Here is a 13,798-nt window from a genome sequence, read left to right on the forward strand (position 1 = left end):
TAGCCAAAACCTCGGCTTTTATGTTGGAATAATTGAAAAGTCTTACCCTTCTACTCCTCCGAATACCTCTGCCATCTTACACTTCCTGTTTTGGTCCCCCGCTCACGTGAGCTCAAGCGTTTGTGAGCTGTGTGTGGGTGTGTGTCGGTCTCCGTGCGTCTCCTTGCGTCCCCACGTGTCTCCTGGGTCGCTCCTGCACCGCCCCGTGGTTATGCCGAGATCTGCTTGCCTGCTGAGCACATATCCCCTTCAATCGCTACATATCATAGACTATATATACAAGTTTCTTAATTTTTTTTATTTATATATATATATATATATATATATATATATATATATATATTCTCAGTAACTTGTAACTATAACTAATTACATTTTGAAGTAAGATGCCCAACACTGTTCATGACCTATGCTTGAGTAAGATGCCCAACACTGTTCATGACCTATGCTTGGGGTGCGGAAGAGGGGCGGGATCCACATGGGTCTGGGCCAATCCCTCTCGAGTGTGGATCACAGACTGCTCTGTGATTGGCGAGCCTTCGGAACAGAACCTGTTGCAGATTATCTTCAAACCAACAAAGGGCGATAATCACAGCATTCATTATAACTCTGCTGAGGTTACATGTGCGCTCCCAAACTGGTTATTTATCAATTTTGGATTATTATTACTAGTAGTACTACTAAGCTAAATCACCTGATTTTTTTCTGATCAAGGTCCCTCTTATTACTCACATTTCGTTTTCTTTAATTTTTCTAAGGTCCAGAAATCAGATTTACTCCCATTTTGGTGTGCATGTGAACAAGGCCACTGTCTAAAATGTTTGTTGTGCATGAATAAATTAACATGCTGTGACAATACCTAAACATTAAATAAAATATTAAATAAAATGTACATTACACTCATATTGCAAACAAGCAAATATTTGATCATTTTATTTCCTGGTTGGGCATCCACAGCATATGTGACATGCAGCGGTGATTCCATTAGAACTACACTGTAAACATAAGTGTGTTGTTGCATTGTGGTGGGATTTTAGATGTAATTTTGAATATGGATGTTAAATAAGGTTTTTCAGAAATGCCACATGACTAGTAAAATGACTGCTATCCAGCCAAACTAAGCAATTAGAAAAACCTGCACTTGAAATATGTTTTGGTTTTATAGATCCAAAGCAAAAGAGACACATAGTCACATAGATCAGAACAGCAAATATCTCTCACACTGTTTTGTCTTTAACAACTTTATTGATCTTTTTTTCATGGTTTTATTGTAATGAAATTCATACTCTGTGTCTCTGGACCTCAGACTCTTGGGTCACTAACAAAAGTAAATCACAAAATGATTCCAAGTTGTACATATTCACCTGGCGGACATTCCTACTGACTTCACCAGGGGTCGCTCAGCAGCTTCAGGAGGTTCTGCTCCATATACTCACTCCAACCCCCACTGCAAACACTGAGTGCATCTTTGAGCAAAATTAACTACTCAGCACCATGAACTAAAAATACAGACTAACTTTACCCTAAAAAAATGACTTTACAACCTACAGATGACCTTACAGACAAGCTGTGTCTGATTTACAGGAGGCAGGTCTAACTGTCCCAGCCCAAACAAAGCTCAAAAGCTCAGCAGAGTGTGTCCTGGAAAGTGCTGAAGGACTCCGGGTTACTGTACGAACAGATACACGCACACCTCGTCCTCCAAAACATGAGGAAACTAAGCCAGGAGAGTCTGAAAACCTGATCGGATATGGATTCTTGGTTGGATACTGGAAACACCAAGTGGTCTCTGCAAAGCACACTACAGAGCACCAAACCCAAACACTACCCCTGTTAAGTCCTTAAGTCCATGGCCCCACGACCCGCCAAACCCTAGACCCACTGGCCACGCGACCTGCCAGACATCTACCTGAGGCCATAATGCATCTGCAGCTGTATTCCATGATTCGAGCTGTAGCCGGGTGCTTGGGTTGGGTTTGGAGCTCTGCCTGTGTGCCGGCTGTGAGCAGAACAGGGCATACACAGAACCCAAAGGCTCCTCTAAAATACTCTCTGACCGTCTGTGCTGGAGACCATAGTCTGACGTGGGCTTGTGTCTGAGGACTTCCTGCCATCATGCCACTGGTAGCTGCCTTAGTTTAAAGGGGACATCGAGTTCTGTGTGCCCTGTCTGCTAAAGGATGAGCTAGAGCCCTCACCAGGGCGGTGCTGGTAATACTCCCGCCACCCCTGACCCCAACACCCTTCAATTTACAAGAAAATAACAGAAAATAAAAAGAGGGAAAAAAAACAGAAAGAGCAGTCCCCCCACCCCCCGCCTGGGCTCACACGCCCCTGTGTGGTCAGTGAGTGCGGCATAGCCGACAGAGTCTCTGAGAATATGACACTGAGAGTGCACGTGTATGTACGTGTATGTGCGTGTATGCGCGTGAATGCGCGTGTGCGGCTCCACGGGGGTGAGGGGGACTTCTAGTACTTCTTCCCCGGGACAAACTCCTTGGCTTCAGGATTCAACACACTCTTCCTCTGCAGAGACAGAGAGACTGTGTCAGACATGGTTTCATTCTTAGGCTTGGCGCTAATGTTAAAGCCAATACTAGGAAGCACTTACTGCCACCTCCTCCGGGCTGCTGTGCTGCTCGCTTACTGACAGCCCATTGAGCTGCTGCTGCAGCTGGCCCACACCTGCGTTGTTGAGGTCACGTGAGGGAATGAACCAGTCCTGGTCTTCCTCCTCCAACATCTCCTGGAAACAACGCTCCAAGAACTCCTGCTCCAACAGCTCCTCTTCCACCTGAGGACCAAGCACGCACACGCTCACACACACACGGTTTCAGATGCTTTGTGGAGACAACTGCTGGATAAATAAGCTGCAACAGTGAGCAAAGGTATTTGTTATTATTCATTGTAGCCTTTAATTTGTCATGCGTGACCCATGTACATAGATACGTCTCATGTATACAATAGACAACAAGTGGAGGCGTGGCATTAGACATTGAGAGTAAGACCTCTCAAATGACTGATGTTTAGCATCTCCACACAGGCAGCAGCATTAGTCTAAAATTACACCAACAGTGCCGTCGAGGACTTAAGAAGCTTTCACACTGCCACTTAAGTCAGGGATGTACAAACTGTGGCCCAGTGGCCAAGTGCTCAGACCAATTTTTGTTGGCTAGCCTCTGGTGCAGAGGCTTGATGACATCACTGATGACATCACAGTAACAGACCTGTCTGTTGTACTCCTCCTCGTTCTCCATCCACATGTACTCAGCAAAGGGATTGGCGTCGTTGCCATCTCCTGCATGCCCATTGGCCACCGGCTCTTTACCCTCCTTCCCCGGGGCACCGCCTCCTGGTGTCTTGGCCACCTCTGGACCGCTCATCTCAGCTGGTTCTGCATCACAACACAACACAGGTAATTTGATGAGCCCAGTATCACAGGCCAAGTTCTTTAACTAATAAGCACAAACTAAAATGTTAAGGGGACAGCAACATTTACACAAAATGATTTTTAAACTTTTTTAAATTGACTTTGTGCGATACTTGCCCTTAGGTCTGGGGGATATGGCAAAAAATCCTCACAATTTGGTCAATTGTGATTTTTCTTCTTACTAAAAATAACCTAAATGGCTTTCAATACCAATACCATAAAACAGAGCTGACTTTCAGTGTAATTTAAAGACAAGCATTAGTCTCTGTGCTCCACAATTTTCCTGAACCCTATACTCCACATGCTTTACTGACACTGGATTGGCTAGAGACCTGTACCCTGGACATGTTGCATTTTTCCCCTGGTGGAAGAGCAGAGGCCACCGCCCCATGTGTGCCCACATGTGGGCCCATGAGTTGTGTGCTTAATCTGTCAAACTCACAGATTTGTTTCTTTGCTCTTCCTCTGTGCAGAGAAAGAGCAAGGGGCCAATATGGTCACCGGAGCCGCTTTCAGCTTTTATCTGACAGCTGGAAAAGTGGAACCTGGCTCTTGCCAGATTGATATGTGAAGCACTCTGGATTGAGTTCTACACATTTAATCTGGAACGAGTGTTGCTGAAAGGTCAGGAAAACATGCAACATTATGAAAAAAATTTGATATTTTTGAAGCATCACAACAGCATAAGAAGCAGAAAAATCTGATCTTTGTTACATCCAGTTGAGAGAACAACAAAGACAATTTCCCTGTCCACAAATGCACATTTTCACTTTTTTGAGTGAAATTGTATTTCTGCTCAAAGAGGCCCAAACCTCAAGGCTGCTCTGTGATTGGTCTGCCAACCAGAAGCCAGGTCAGCATGCCCCCTGTGAGTACAGAACTTTCTCTGCTTAAGTCACAACAGCCACGCTCCTTCTCTCCCCTAGGTTGAATTATCCATGGCAATGCTGTCACTCTACGTGAGCAAGCTTTTACTTTTTCATATGAAAAGAATTTAGTCCAGTCTCACTGTGGAGCAGGACTGAGATCATAGTTAGGACTACAGAGGATATACTGAAAGACAAAAGCTATATAACTTTACATTGAATTAAAATATAAAAATTACAGTAGAAACAAGCTAAATACTGGAGCAATTTATAATCAGATAAAAAAAAGAATATAGACCTGTAGGCTTAAAAAATGGTGGGCATATTCAAATGTTTCTCAGTTTTAAAAGAGCAACTGGTGCCTTTCAATAAAACTACATTTAAAAGTATGCTGGCAAACTCTTGTGCTGAACAGAACTGAAGTGTCACAACGATACTGACATCCAATTTTAAAATATTGATTTTGGATACTGAGGAAAAGGCTTGAGACTGTATGGTTTGATAGCATAATATTAACAGAATGTACATAAAATAATATTTGTCTCTTTACTCTTGATAAGTGTTCTTAAACTTTCTGATAGACATAAACTCCATTCAAAAACTATTCAGGAAAGGTACCATTTTGTCCCTTATGTCAGTGGTCCCCAACCTTTTTTTGCACCACGGACCGGAATAATGTAGGTTTTATTTTCACGGACCGGCCTTCTACACGTGGCAGATAAATATGGCAAAAATAAGTTAAGTGCATAAAAAAATACAACTCACTATACCGCTGAATCAGTGGGAGCCCTGCACTTGTTTCTTCTTTCCTTCTTGCTCACATTTGTTTCTTTCAAAAAACTGTAAATCTTATCTTTTAATCCCAGCTGCTTAGTCTCCATGTGCCAAAGTAGTTTTGAAGGTTTCATTGCCTCATTTGCTTTTCCCGCATATTACGCAGAGCGGACTCTGCACGCGAGAGTCACCTGTACTGAAAAACCCATATTTTAAGTAGGACTCCTGGTATTGTCTGTTAAATTTAGCTTTATTTTTCTTGGAGGTCGTAGTCTCCTAAATTGGCCTTTTCCCCTACGTTAAAAAGCTCTCCAAAGACTTTTGTTTTGGCTCATTTTCACTAGCTTGTGGCTCTACTTCTGGGCGACGTGTCTGATGTGTTAAACGTGACACGTCATCATGGAGGACAAGAGCAGATAATATACTTGCCACTACATCAAATAGATTTCTGTGGCAATTTCCTATCAGGATTTTCATTATACATCTACGGACAAGCTTATTAGTGCGTCATGAGGGGCGGGCGAAAGTTACGTCAGAGAAGATGCAGTTGCTGATAAACTATTTACTGTTTTTGTGCAGCCCGGTAGCAAATGCGTAACGGACAGGTACCGGTCCCTGGCTCGGTGGTTGGGGACCACTGCCTTATATTATTTCTTTTGTAGCAACACTTCCAATAATATTAATGCATTAGTCTTATATCAGCCCTTTTCCAAAGACTCCAAGTCGCTTTACAATGTCGTGTATTAGTCGTTCACTCCGCTCTTGGTGGTGGTAACATACCATGGAAGCCACAGCTGCCGTGAGGCAGACTGACAGAAGCGAGGCTGCCAATCTGCATCACTGGCCTAACCCTGTTTAGTTTCTGAGATCAGATGCAGGCTTTGACAAGGAGGTTTGGCCACAAATGAGTATCAATTTTTTTTACTAACTTTAGTGCAATTAGTATCTATGTATTAATATTTTTCCCTTGTTTTAATCATTTTGTTCAGTAGGTTTGTATGTATGTTTGACAGAAACCAAAAATACAAAATGTGCTGGATTATTTCCATATTTGCATGGAGCAGAGAGGCGCATTTGCAGCTATCTAATCACAGGCCTTGATGGTACCTTTATGATTTTATCATTTTGACTTTTAACTATTTTGTGAGATTATACCTGATGTACTGTAAATATGTGTTTTACACAAATGTTTAAGTTTTTTGAAGAAAAGCTGAAAATAAGAGGAAGTATAGTAAGGCTCATGCATCACCCAAGAGACTCAGAATTCCATCCAAACAATAGGTACATTTATCTATCTACACATATATATTTTATTTATTTTTTCTCCATTTCTCAAATAATTTCTGTGTACTTTAGAGGTGCTTTGGCCCAATATACAGCATGGTTGCTAGGTAACAGTGGAACAGAGAATTTCCAAGTGTGATGGAATTCCCAAGTGTGATGGAATTCCCAAGTGTGATGGAATTCCCAAGTGTGATGTCATGATTTCCAATCAGGAAGTCAAATTATACACCTTAAAAACACCAAACTGGGAAATATTTAGCCAAATATAAAGTTAACATTGGCTTAAGCCCGCCACACAGGAATTTTCAGTCTTAAACGAATTTTAAATGTGAGACAAAAACTGCTGACCACAGACATGAGGAAAATCGGATGAGATTTAGAACTCATACAGTTGTCCAAGTGCCAAGACTGTAGCAGGATATGGCAGTAGAGAGACCACGCATCAAAAGCTAAAGGTTTTGAGTGCGACTCACATCAGCTATATCCTGTCTGCAGTAAAACAACTCGCTTTGAGACTCTAAATTACTACTTTTGATGCAATCCAACTGACTTTGACCTTTTTAAGGAACACTTCAAACTGAATAGTGCTGTTTTGTAGAGTGTATGTCATTGCAGAGGGCAAATTCTAATGGCTAATATGGATGAGAATGCTGCAGTTTAACAAGAGATGAATAATAAAGTCACCTAATTATTTTAGCCATTTCCTGAGTTTGTAGCTCGCTCCTCTGTGTGTCACTCCATCTGCCTCTGACGCTCTGTAGTGTAAGGCAGGCTTTAGAAAAAGGAGTAGCATGTCATGTGTTGAAGTTAACATAGTAAACAATGGCCATTTTGTGAAGTTCCTTCTAATGTACACACTTGTCTCAAACAAACAAACATACAAACACTTCTCTCAAACAAACAAACACAAATAAATGTCAATATAAAGCTGGAACATGCAGCCATAAACACTGACCAGTGAGCGCATTTTTTTATGTGTTGTTCTGGTGATATCAGCTATTCACCAGTTCTCTGTTTAAGGCTGTTCATGGCTCCAAAACACACTCCTCGTGTTAGTCATTCTCTGTCAGGCTCTGAGTGACATGTAGAATTAACCAATCACAGTGAAGAGTGAACTAGTTTCAAGAGACTACCAAGTCTACATGCACTGTGATCTAAATAGTAACCTGGCTTTTAAGAGATTTTTTTTTTTGCATATCACTCACTCCTAGTCAATTATTCAAGCTTTTAGTTCTAACTCATGACATCTTTATATGGACCCTTCACATTTTGCAGTTTTAAATTGTGTGCAGAAAATCAATGCATGAAAGCACAGATTTCTGCGCAAAGTTGGGACTGCACAAATGGATAACAATAATCCAATTGTATTTTCACTTTTGATAAAAAATATGCTGTCAAAACTACAAACCATTATTTATGTAAATTAAAATAATCGTAATAGTCCGTTTTCCACTATGGAGTAGCAACTTTTAAGAGAAGCCTAGACAGGCCATAGAGTTCCATGAGATAGGTGCTGGTGCATGTGTGGGGGGGAACACTGACTCTGCTCTCACACAGCAGTAGAGGCACTGATCAGCTCAGGAAATGGGATAAACACATGGCATTACTGATCACCTGTCGGCTCACCTGTCGGCTTCAACAAGTTTGTTTTAGTCAAGCCAGATGAAGGTTGGATGGCCTGCTCCTTTACACTGCGGGACATAGTGCACACCTGTGTTCTGTTGTTCACACCTGTGTTAAGAGTCAGTGCACTGGCTCATTCGAGAAACAGTTTGCGTTTCAAGACAAAGCATCGGCCTTTACGCCTACAAAGTGTAATACCAGATACCGTGGCTCTACGCGCAAATGAACGCATTCGTAATCGGAACACATTATGTAATGCCAGAGGACAGCACGTAATGTAGCGGGGCTCCGCCGTAGCTCCCAGCCGCACTGCTCTGCAGCTAGCGGGCTAAGCCAGGTGCGCCTGTAGGCCCACCTGCTCATCAATGCTAACTGATTGAACGGCTTTGGCCGAGGAAATGCTAAGTGGCTAGTTTGCTTACGGCGTTTGCAAATAGTCCGTTATTGGACAGGCCTAAAGTAGAGCGATCATAGCAACAATAACAAAGGCAGTGAGACCAAGGACGTAAAGCAGGATTTGATGGCGCCAGTCTAAACCGCGCACACGTACGTTTGGAATATGTTTAAACATTACACTCTAGTGTTATGTCGCGCTCTCGAAAAGAGTGCACGGCGTCAGGCCGTGAACGAACTGCACTTATGACAGCTGCTCCGGACAAACAAAGTGTACACAGAGTTAGCCGCTGCTACCGCTACAGCATGGCAGCATCCCCAGAGCAGTTTGGCAAAACAAGCTCCCTCCCGGGGATTAGCGGCGCTCTAACGCGTTCTGAGGCCGCGGACACACGGCCGTACACACGCACGTACCTGGCATGGTGTCTACGTGCTCTTTGATACCGTCTCGGCGCTCACGATGTGTGGAAGTACTCTTCGAACATACACACTCTTCGTTCCCAGAAAATGCTCGTCTGTGGCCGATGCAACGTAGCTCTCTTTAGCTCGCCTCGTTAGCCACCGAGTGCTAACGTTAGAGAGTCACGTGGGCTGGGCCGCGTTCACGCCCGCTCTGAGACTGGGAATGTACACACAATACACCGGTTTCTTCAGCAGCACTGCATTTCGGAATAATTTATGTAAAATGGCCTACACTTATTTATTCTGGTACGACAAGATACAGAAACAAGGAAATTGAGCCTCTTGTAAGTCTTTACCGACATGTAGCCATACGGTAGTAGGTTACATTGACGTTACATCATTCCAGTGATCTAAAAACGGAGCAGGACTGATGCTCTTAAATGCATCTCTTGAGCAAACATTCGAAGCCCCTGCCCCCTGCACACACGCAGACTCTCGTGCTGCACGGGGAATGGTGCACTGACCCAGGACCGAGAGAGGAGTCGCCTGCGTGGCCACGCTCTTCCGACACTAGATCCGCATGTTTCAGCACGCTTAATCATCCGTTAGGACAAAATCACACTGTACAACAACGCGTAGTGTGGACCGCCAACAGTACGATGCGACTTTAGTGTTGTCTTTTTGACATGCCATAAGCCTTATAATCACGTGTCTTAATGTTGTTTACTAACCTGTTTGTCTAGGCACATGCCCAAGTCATTAACTCAACGTAAAATGAGAGAGTAACCTGTTGTCTCTGTAAGTAAGTTATCAACATTTTATATAGGTTAGATTTCCCAGCGTTTGGGGCAAAGCGAGTTTCTTTTGCTCCAACAATGCGGACTCACCACTGAACTTAAAGTGCAAATGGGGACGAAGCAGCTGTCCGGGAAGTGGTCTTTTCCGTATTCAAACACCATAGAATCCTGTAGCGAGGTTCGGCTTCGGCTTACAAAGTGCACCGACGCCCAAGACAGGGGCGTGTGCGCTCGCGTCGAAAACGTGAAGAAAAGCGACAGTTCGGTGACAAAACCTGCAAAAGGGTCACGTTTGTGGTGGTCGCGTTTGTCCAGTTGTACACAGCTGTTATTGGTGGGCCTACACGTCAGTCAAGAGCGTTGTGGATTTTTATTGGACAAGGCTACTATAAAGCCCGCCCCATACTCTCCATTCACTGAAGTAAACAGAACGAGCCCTTTTTGCGTGAGCCCCTTCATATCCACATGAGACGATGAAGATTTAGGTTGAGCGCTCTAGTGTCCCTTTTATGTTCCATTTACAGTACAAGTAAGGGTAATGTTACTCCAAAATACTCAAGTACAAAGTAGTGGCCCGTGAAATTACTCAAGAAAGACAAAGAAGGATGTGAGAAAATTACCCTACTACTCAAGTGAGAGTAATTAAAAAAGTACCTATCTGATTTATAGTAAAAGTTAATGTACATTGAAGGACAAAACATTAAATCATGCACAAAGTCTATCATTTTCAAAGGATAGACCAAAATAAGACAAAACAAAATCATATCTGAAGGAGTGGTGCTAAAAACACAAATGTTCAAATCATTTCATATTGTCACCATAAAGCTTTTGTCACTTGTACTTACTCACAGTGGGAAGAATAATCACAATTTTACTCACGTAAGAGTATTGTTACTTTAATAAACATATTACACAAGTGGAAGTAAAAGTACAGTGCCCCAAAAAAATTACTCAGAAAAGTACAATTTCTTGAAAACGTTACTCAACGAAATACTACCATTCTCTGTGTATGAGTTTACTCAAAAGTAGAAAGACTGTGTGTGCACTTTAGTAAAGCAAAGTTAGTTGCCTGTCTAAAACTTTACTCAAGAAGCCCTACAAAAAGTAAAAGTACTTTGCATCAGTATTTTACTCAACACTTGATAAATGAACCTGAATTCGATTATTTTTAACCATAATCAGCATAAGCCTACACTCTGGCATGATTGACTGGTGGATTAGTCAATCAGATACATACATGATCTGTCTGTATCAAAACAAATATGGCTGTTTATGAGGAAAAAAGAAAGGACAAAATGATCACAGATATCTGTAGAATGAATGAGCAAAGCACTCAAGTCTGTTAATCACTGATTGGTCACTGGTGCAAGAAATAAATCATTTCATATTGTTAACATAAAGCTTTTTTCACTTGTAGACTTATTCACAGTGGGAAGAGGAACCACAATTTTTACTCAAGTAAGAGTACTGTAACTTCAAGAAAAATATTACTCATCCATTCATTCCATCCATTTTCTTCCACTTATCCGGGGCCGGGTCGGAGGCAGCGGTCTAAGCAGGGACTCCCAGACTTCCCTCACCCCGGACATGTCCTCCAGCTCCTCTGGTGGGACCCCAAGGCATTCCCAGGCCAGCCGAGAGACATAGTCCCTCTAGCGTGTCCTGGGTCTTCCTCTGGGCCTCCTCCCAGTGGGACATGCTCGGAACACCTCCCTAGGGAGGCATCCAGGAGGCATCCTGAACAGATGCCCGAGCCCCCTCAGCTGGCTCCTCTTGACGTGTAGGAGCAGCAGCTCTACTCCGAGCTCCTCCCGTGTCACTGAGCTCCTCACCCTAACCCTAAGGGTGCAGCCGGCCACCCTACAGAGGAAAACCATTTCGGCCACTTATATCCGCGATCTTGTCCTTTCGGTCATTACCCAGAGCTCATGACTATAGGTGAGGGTAGGAACGTAGATTGACCAGTAAATCGAGATCTTTGCCTCTTGACTCAGCTTCTCCCCTGCCTCAAGTGCCCTGCCTCAAATATTACTCAAGGAGTGGTAAAAGTATGTTGCTAGAAAAATTACTGTGAAAAGTACAATTTCCTTAAAATATTATTTTGTAACTGTGTACTACCCATCTCTGGTATTAAAATACAGGAAAATATCAGTCTGGAATTGTCGGGCAAGCAATGCAATGCTGTAATCTGTTTGTATGTATAGATGTGTAGAGACCATAGACTGTATAAAGAAGTGGATTCAGTGAGTGTGATGTCATCCATAGCATTCGGCTCCAGTCAAATGAAGCTCCCCAAGGCTAGTCGTTATAGGGGTGAATTTGGATTTGAGTTCCATATTTGGAATTCCAATCTGGAGCAAGGCTGTTGAATGTAATGCCCCCACACCACTGGTTTAGCGTGTGTTGATCACACAAACTGGCAAGGAGTTGCTGTGGAGCTGCTCTTCTACTGGAGGTAGATTGTAGATGGAAGCCTGGTGTGCACTTAGTAGCCACGTCTGTCAGATGACAGAGGATGTACAGGATCTTTAAATCAGTATCTAGTTTTGATGCTAGTTTTAGTATCCATTTGTATCTGATTTTTGATACTTTTGACAACCCTTCAAAGCCACCCAAAGTACTTTATATTGCATTATTCCTTCACTTGCTGGTGGTAAGATTCTTTTGTAGCCAGACAGACAGAAGTACGCAATTTGCCCCTCTGATCACCAACACTCACACACACACGACATTCAAATTAGGCAATGTGGGTGAAGTGTCTTGTTGAGTACGTTATATGCAGTTGCAGTAGTAGCAGCAGTAGTGTTAGGGAAAATAAGTGCTGTCAAAATGCTGAGGCAGGAGAAGTTTATCAGTCCGAATACTCAAACAGTTTGTTAGTATTTGCTATTAAAGCCTCACTATGCTTCTACATAAGAAGGTTTAAATAGGAACTAAGAAGGAAATCTTGGAGACAAGCTGACCGATATAAAATCAGAAGTGCAAAGCAGAACACTTCGGTGAGACAAGCTGACCAAGGAAACTGATAATGTTAAAGAAGGACAAATTCTCTAACAGTTGGATGGCACCATAGCTAATCACAAAAAATGTCAGCAATGAACTGGAGGAATCCTTACTAAGACTATGCAGGAGATGCAAAATTCCAGTAGTAGTAGATTAAACTCAAACTGTTCAGGAAATGCCAGGAGAGGAGGGGTGAGAGGAGGGTGATGTCACGATCCGCACTATTTAACTCCATGTGTTGTCTCCTGCCCGGTTTCTTCCCTCCCCCACCTGCCAGAGCCAGAGCTGGGATCAGTGCAATCATCTCCACCTGCCGTGGATAAGAGGAGCCAGGACCAGACACCCTGGCTCTGGTCGTCCGGTCTCTGTCCATGTGCCCCACGTTCCCGGACTCCAGCTCACATCCTGCTCCCCACTCCGGTGCCGCCCGCACCATCGGCTCTGCCATGCCGTCCGCTCTGCCACGCCGTCCGCTCTGTCCCTGGATCCTGGCCTGCACCTTGCCCCCTGTCAACCCAATGCCAGATCAACCCACTTTATTGTTTGTTAATTCACAACCTCTAAATAAACACTGTAAACTTTCCCTGAGTCTTGCGCCTCTTGGTCCGATTAGCCAGCTTTACGACAGATGAAGGGAGAGGAGAGAGACAAGGGAGAGAGACAGGGGAGAGGGAGAAAAGAGAGAGGGGTGAGAATGGAGGAGGGGTGTGGGAGAAAGGGAGAGGTGGAGGAGGGAGGAGAGAGAGTGGGTGAAGAGGGAAGGGGTGTGGGAGAGAGCAGTCTGTTTTCTATCAGCAGGGGGCAGTAAAATGAGCCCTTCTGTCTGCATGGTCTGCCACACACCCCAGAGACAATGTTTGTGATGTCATTTGTATTTCAAGCTACAGTGTCACTTTTCTGGTGGAGGGTCTGCTTGTCTCCATGGAGATGTCTTGCTTTTCAGGAATGGTTTGATATTTAAAGTCAGTCAATTCTCTCTCACACCCTCCTCTGCTCCTGTCTTCCTACCCTCTCCCGCTCCTGTCTCCCTCCCTCTCTCTTCCCTCTGCTTCTCTTCCTACCCTCTCTTCCTCCCATTTCTCTCCTTCCCTTTCTCTCCCCTCTGCACCCCCATTTGCCCCCTCCTCTTTTTCAAGCCTCCCTCTCTCCCTACTCTACACCTCTATCCCTCCCCTCTCTCGCTTTGTCTCCTTCTCTTTCCCCTTTGCTCCTCTCACCCTCCCTCT

General features: G+C 43.7%; 2 protein-coding genes across 4 annotated transcripts in view; both read right to left on the reverse strand.

Moving 5' to 3' along the window:
- The window catches only part of nagk (N-acetylglucosamine kinase), a 34,773-nt gene extending 34,541 nt beyond the window's left edge, over positions 1–232 (reverse strand). The window contains exon 1 of one of the 2 annotated variants that reach the window (XM_033983523.2): positions 47–232. In XM_033983523.2, coding sequence (XP_033839414.1) covers positions 47–75 — 29 coding nt within the window. In that variant the 5' untranslated portion in view covers positions 76–232. The remainder of the gene's footprint in view (positions 1–46) is intronic. The other variant, XM_055228957.1, reaches the window with a different exon arrangement.
- Positions 233–1,225: 993 nt separating this feature from the next.
- Positions 1,226–9,891, reverse strand: paip2b (poly(A) binding protein interacting protein 2B). Of its 2 annotated transcripts, none has more exons than XM_033983525.2 (4): positions 9,660–9,891; positions 3,228–3,394; positions 2,612–2,794; positions 1,226–2,526 (listed from the first exon to the last, which is right to left on the reverse strand). In XM_033983525.2, the coding sequence occupies exons 2-4, from the start codon at positions 3,381–3,383 to the stop codon at positions 2,470–2,472; spliced, it is 396 nt and encodes a 131-aa protein (XP_033839416.1). In that variant the 5' UTR covers positions 3,384–3,394; positions 9,660–9,891; the 3' UTR covers positions 1,226–2,469. The 2 variants fall into 2 exon arrangements, with proteins under 2 accessions (XP_033839416.1, XP_033839415.1); XM_033983524.2 differs by lacking the exon at positions 9,660–9,891 and adding an exon at positions 8,785–8,985.
- Between the last annotated feature and the right edge of the window lie 3,907 nt (positions 9,892–13,798).

Source organism: Periophthalmus magnuspinnatus, chromosome 18 (genome assembly GCF_009829125.3).
Source record: "Periophthalmus magnuspinnatus isolate fPerMag1 chromosome 18, fPerMag1.2.pri, whole genome shotgun sequence".
NCBI lineage: Eukaryota > Metazoa > Chordata > Actinopteri > Gobiiformes > Gobiidae > Periophthalmus > Periophthalmus magnuspinnatus.

Coding starts and splice junctions, on each gene's coding strand:
- paip2b (XM_033983524.2), bottom strand. Junction 2,795..3,227: donor AGGAGGAGTACAACAGACAG/GTCTGTTACTGT, acceptor CTTGGTCCTCAG/GTGGAAGAGGAGCTGTTGGA. Junction 2,527..2,611: donor GCAGCCCGGAGGAGGTGGCA/GTAAGTGCTTCC, acceptor CTGTCTCTGCAG/AGGAAGAGTGTGTTGAATCC.